Source organism: Gossypium arboreum, chromosome 3 (assembly GCF_025698485.1).
Source record: "Gossypium arboreum isolate Shixiya-1 chromosome 3, ASM2569848v2, whole genome shotgun sequence".
Classification (NCBI taxonomy): Eukaryota; Viridiplantae; Streptophyta; class Magnoliopsida; order Malvales; family Malvaceae; genus Gossypium; species Gossypium arboreum.
Genome location: NC_069072.1, coordinates 138447514 through 138453513, shown reverse-complemented (window position 1 = coordinate 138453513; position 6000 = coordinate 138447514). Strand labels below are relative to the sequence as shown.

The 6000-nt window shown below is 33.4% G+C and overlaps 1 protein-coding gene and 1 pseudogene across 1 annotated transcript; one reads left to right on the top strand and one right to left on the bottom strand.

Moving 5' to 3' along the window:
• Positions 1-1998: 1998 nt before the first annotated feature.
• LOC108475106 (uncharacterized) lies at positions 1999-3405 on the top strand. The gene has a single exon (XM_017777103.1). It carries the CDS (start codon positions 1999-2001, stop codon positions 3403-3405), a length of 1407 nt encoding a protein of 468 aa, XP_017632592.1.
• A 519-nt stretch (positions 3406-3924) lies between these two features.
• On the bottom strand, positions 3925-4859 carry LOC128290628 (NAD(P)H-quinone oxidoreductase subunit 5, chloroplastic-like; annotated as a pseudogene).
• Between the last annotated feature and the right edge of the window lie 1141 nt (positions 4860-6000).

Genomic DNA, 6000 nt, shown 5'->3' with positions numbered 1-6000 from the left:
GTGGTGTAGGAGTACCCACCCTTTTATCACTCTTTCACACACTTGGCTTGATTCTTAACAACTTTTACAGACTAAAAATAATGAATTGTTTGTGTGAGCATAAGTTTACAAGCATAGCGAATACATCATAAGTTTGATTATATAGAAATTCTAGTATCATGTTTTAAGGTTTATTGTCTCTTTCTACTAAACTTGGCCACCACTTTTTTGGTTTTGTGTTCAAATACATAATAATCATAATAAACTAAGGACATAGCTATTATTTGGATGTTTTTATTTTCAAGCATGAACTAATTTTCTAAATACCTAGGGGAGATGAACTATATGATGGATTCTGTTGTTTGATTTTTTTTTACGTAATAAATACTTAGTGTCTTATTCTCAATTATGTGTACTTAATTCTTGGTTTGATATTTCTAAATCATTAATCTATGTTCGATGTGCTTAAATCGATCGTTGAGTAGACTCTATTTAAAAGTAGATATTGCTTAATTGAGTGGAGTTGCATGCAATCCTAGAAATAGGATGACATAAATCTATTGAATTAGAGTCAAATCTAATTGGAGAATCTGTAGTAAGAATTAATGAGATAATAGGGGTTTTAATTAGAATTTTTTTAAATTAATCAACCTAAATTCAATTGTTATTATGCTCAAAAAAGATATTTACATAATTTAGAGATTTCTACGGATTAAGGTGCTAAGTAAAGAAATTGCATAATTTCAATTGATAGTGACAGATGAAATCTAGACAGATTCTTTCCTGAATATTGTTTTGCTTCTTGGTTGTTACTCAATTATTTTCGTGATTTATTCTTTGTCGCGTTTGTTAGTAGTTAAATTAGTTAACTCTAGTTTTAATCAATCACTTAAATTATTCAGTTAAATAATAGAAAACAATAATTACTAGTACTTGTAGTTCTCCTAGGAACAATATCTTTACTCACCATAGTTACACTATTAATTAATAGGTGCACTTGTCTTAGTCAAAATTTTAGTTAATTTCGTGATACATCACTTGCCATGAAGTTGTTCTATTGATTTCACTTAGAATCTATGGAAGAAATTTGAAGTTTAAAGCTTGAAAGGATAGGAAATGAAGGAAAGGGACTAAAATGAAAGAAAAATGAAACTTGCTATAGAAAGGGATGAAGGTGGTGTGAATGAGAAAGAAAGAAAAACAATGATGGAGGATAATGCCAAATGATGGTGAAATGAGTTTTGTAGATCTATCCAAAAAATATCGACTAAATTTTTATATTTTAAATTACTAATAAAAAAAATCAAGTCATCATCGTCCAAACAAGTGAACCACATTGCAATTTATTTTCATCCACAAACTCATGTACCCATTTGGGTTAAATTGCTCTTCAAGTCCTTCCTATTTTTTCATCTAATTAATCTAGTTATTTCTTATTTCTAATTTTTACACTATTACCCAATACTTCTCACACTTTTACAATTTAGTTCATACCTTAAATTAATTTCTCTTTATTTAAAAATCCTTTTAATTTCTTATGACATCCAACTACCTTCTCCATTAATAATAAAAATCTTATTTTATCTACTTCAAAAGTTCTAACACTTGCACAATCCGAAATGATACTATTCTCATTTGGGGTATTAAAGATATTATATGTATGATATACATTAGGATTACTTATTATAATTGTTGAAGAAGTTGATATTTTTCATTGGGCTAAACTTTGTAAATGTAGGAAACCAAATTAAATAAACAACTTCGTTTTATTGTTTCTCTTAGTATAAATTTAGCGAATACATAATAAGTTTGATTATATAGAAATTCTAAAATCAGGTTTATTGTCTCTTTCCACTAAACTTGCCACCGCTTTTTTGGTTTTGTGTTCAAACACAGGCTAGCTATTAAGTTCTGTCTATAAATAGTGAAGCTCATGTAAAGAATAAGCACATAGAAAGAGAGAGAGAGATCAAATTAATCGATAGTTAGAAATTGCTGCTGCCTAAAAATAAAAACAAAATGTCTTTCGCTGCGCCAAGGTTTATAGTGCTGAAATCCAAGGAGGAATATTTGGGCATTGTCGATGGAAATGGAGCGGACGATGGGTATCTCAAATTTTCATCGGCAACACAAGCAAAAAGCGCGTATGCAAAATTTGAGGTGGAGGAGGCGGCTTCCGGACATGGCTTGGTGCACATAAGGAGCTGCCGAAACAACAAATACTGGGAACGAGTCCAAAAGAATCCGACGGGTGGAAATTCAGACTGCCTATACTGGATTGCTGCAACTGCCAAAACGCGGGAGGAAGACCAATCCAAGGGCTCCTGCACATTGTTCAAGTTTATCCCTGTGGACACTGCAGCAAATACTGTCCGAATTATGCATGTCCAGTCAAAATGCCCTTTATTCCTAGGTACTAACCGCTACGTGTTGGCGAGCAACCACTTTTCCGACGGTAGTTCGGATGATACCTTCACAATCATCAACAGGGAGACGCTGGATTTGCCAAGGTATCTGGCATTCAAAGGAGATAATGCTCAATATCTTCGTCTTCGTCACATGAACGGTCACCCATATTTGCAGTTTTCATCTAGTGATATTAGCGACCCAAATGTGGCAATGGAGCTTTCCGTTAAAAATGACGGAATGCTCCTGATCAAGCCCGTTTCTTCCGATAAATATTGGAGGGACAGCATGGGTTGGATTTGGGTAGATTCCACCAACACCAGTGATCGAAACACTTGGTTCCGCCACTTTAAAGTTAACGACAACACGATAGCTCTCAGCACCCTTCGCAACAATGACTTTTGTAAGCGCCTCACAGCCGATGGAAAGGATGATTGCCTTGATGCATGCATCCCCACCATTACCCAAGAAGCCCGACTTTTGGTGGAAGAGCCAGTCATGGAAAGGCATATTCAGGGTATCAAATATGACCTTGATAATCGGAGGGTGCTTGAGGAGACTGTCATGGTTATGTGCGCGAATACTCACAAAAACAATACCTCCCATTCACAGTTTTATGAAGTGAAATTTTCTCTTCAAAATACTGCCACTCGCACTTGGAAGGATAATCTTTCACTCAAGCCAGGACTGAAAGCCACCTTTGATGTCCAACTTCCATTATTGGTTGATGGGAAGACTAAACTATCAACGGAACTTCATGCAGGATACGAGTTTGGAAAGACCTATACCAATACCTCTAAAATGGAATTCACCCACAAAGCTGAGGTGTCTCCCATGAGTAAGATGACCGCAAATCTGGTTTCAACACTTGGTAAGTACGATATTCCCTTCACCTACATGCAAAAGGACACTCTTTATAATGGGAAAACTGTCAAATATGATGCGCAAGACGGCACTTACACCGGTTCTAATTTCTACAACACCAGACTCGAAATCAAAGAAGTGCCGCTCAGCTCTTGAATTTCAGAGCAACTATACAATATTTACTATAGATGATAGTGCTTGTTTGTTTGTTATCCGTGTGTGTACTAAATTAAATAAGACTGTGTGTGTAGAATTCTGAGTTTGGTCAAATAGGTGTACTCTTTTTCCACTTTTTGTATGTATACATATAAAGAGTGGTTTTTTAATGAGGCACCTTTAAAAATAATGTGTTTCCTTTGTGAAAGTCTATGTATGAGTGTGTGCATCTACGAAATTAAATAATGTTTGTATTTCCTTCGTACAGGCAGGTGTGTGTTCATCTACTAAATTAAATGAATGCGTATTGTAGTTTCTTTCAATTATACATTCAATCCTATGATAAATTAATTATAGTTGCATGATATTCTACGATAAATTAGTTATAATTGTTAACGAACCGCCAATAATTAAACTCTTTTAATATTTTCGATAATCAAGATGAATACCATTGATTACTTTATCGATAAATAATCGTACAAGAAATTACTAAAATTCAATTTGCCAATAGCATGAGACTCAATTCTTGTCAGCAAATACACAAACAAGATTCATTGAGACAAAATCATATATCCACATAATAATTAATTTCATATTAATTTCATCTTTGGACCAAAAACAAGCAAAGAGTGGAATACCACAAAGAGAAAGTGTACCTACAAAAAAAATAATTTGTGTAATGGGCACGTGCTTTCTTAAACCGCCCATAAAAATCATATTCTGCTTTTCAATGGAGAATATCCATCAATAACTTCCATGAAATGAATAATCGGTCCGAATACTAAAAACAACAATGCTTTCGAATAATCATGGGTAATCAAATGAAATAAAACGGCTCGATAATACCCCATACCTAGAGCTAATTACATTATATAACCCAGTTGGGACATTGTAGAATAAGCTAAACTCCTCTCAATATCTTTTTGAGCAAGGGCCAAAGTAGCCCCTAACAATTCCGTTATTATACTTATTAAAGATTTTAGATTCATTATGTAAAGTATAACTATAAAAAGAGGAAGAATGCGGGCTAGAAGAAAAATTTCCATAGCTACCATAGTGGCAGCATGTATAAGAGCCGAAATTGGAGTAGACCCCTCCATGACATCAAGTAACCATACATGAAGAGGAAATTGCACAGATCTAGCAACTGTGCCGATAAATAATAAAGAGGCACATAGAGTAACAAATAAAAAATGGACCTCATTATTATAAATCAAATAATTAAATATTTCGAATAAATCTTAAAATTCGAAACTTCCCGTTATCCAATAAAAACATAAAATTCCTAATAATAAACCAAAATTGCCTATCCGATTAGTTACAAATGCTTTTTCACAAGCGTTTACCGTAGCGTATCATATAATCCAAAATCCTATTAATAGATAAGAACACATTCCAACTAATTCCCAAAAAATATAAATTTGTATCAAATTCGAACAGACATACACAACCATACTATTTGCCACAAGTATTAGAATCAATTGAACAATTAAATTCTAATTGATAAGACATATATATCAAGCTATCTAATATGAGTTCTATATTCAACAAATCTGAATATTTATAGTACAAATATCAAAGAATATTAAAAAAATTAAAAATAATATAGAACCCACAAACTTAAAAAACCAAAGCAAGGAAAATTGTAACACCCCTAACCCGTATCCGCTGCCAGAACAGGGTTTCGGAGCATTACTACCATTTACAGATCACTAAAAAAAAAAATTTAAATACTTACCGATTCAATGCATCATATAAATTTATATATTACCATTCAATCAACAGTTTGACAGTTGTATAAGCATCAAACAGCAACATTGTTAGTATACTTGCACATATCTCATATAAATTCAACACTGATATACCTATTTTCTCGACATATCGCACTTGAGTTTAATAATAGTCTCAATTACATAATTTCCTTGTATCAACATATCAAAGATAATCATATATGTACATGTCATGAAACATATCATGCTCTTACCGTTTCTTCATAAGCATATATCATTCATTTCATTATATCAATATTTCATGCTCCATCATTTCCATATATTTTATGTATATTTATTCGGTAATAGTTTATATCAAACTTAACATAAATTATATTTCATGTACTTATACTTATTTCGTTTATCTATCTTCATAATTATTTCATATAACCATTAGTCATCGATACATATTACACGAATATCAATTGTTCAACAGATGCTAGGCGTCTCCCATCCACGGTCTTATTTATCTTTGACATGATGCCATAGTGTCTTTCAACTATGGTCTTACTCATTTTCTGTCATGTTGCCATGGTATCTTTCAACCATGGTCTTGTTCATTTCATATCATGTTGCCATGGTATCTTTCAACCATGGTCTTACACATTTCATATCAGGTTGCCATGGTATCTTTCAACCATGGTCTTACACATTTTATATCGGGAGCACACTCCATGAACCTCATCCTTGCAGCGGGATTACCGGTCGGGCTAAATCCCCTGCAACATAAACTCATAGAGTATTGTCGGGATTACCAGTCCAGGCTAAATCCCCTACAACGACAATTACTCTAATGAGCTTGGATCTGAATTACCAGTCCAGGCTA

What these genes read in the sequence shown, in the direction of transcription:
- LOC108475106 (XM_017777103.1), top strand. Translation starts at nt 1,999, where the DNA reads ATGTCTTTCGCTGCGCCAAGGTTTATAGTGCTGAAATCCAAGGAGGAA.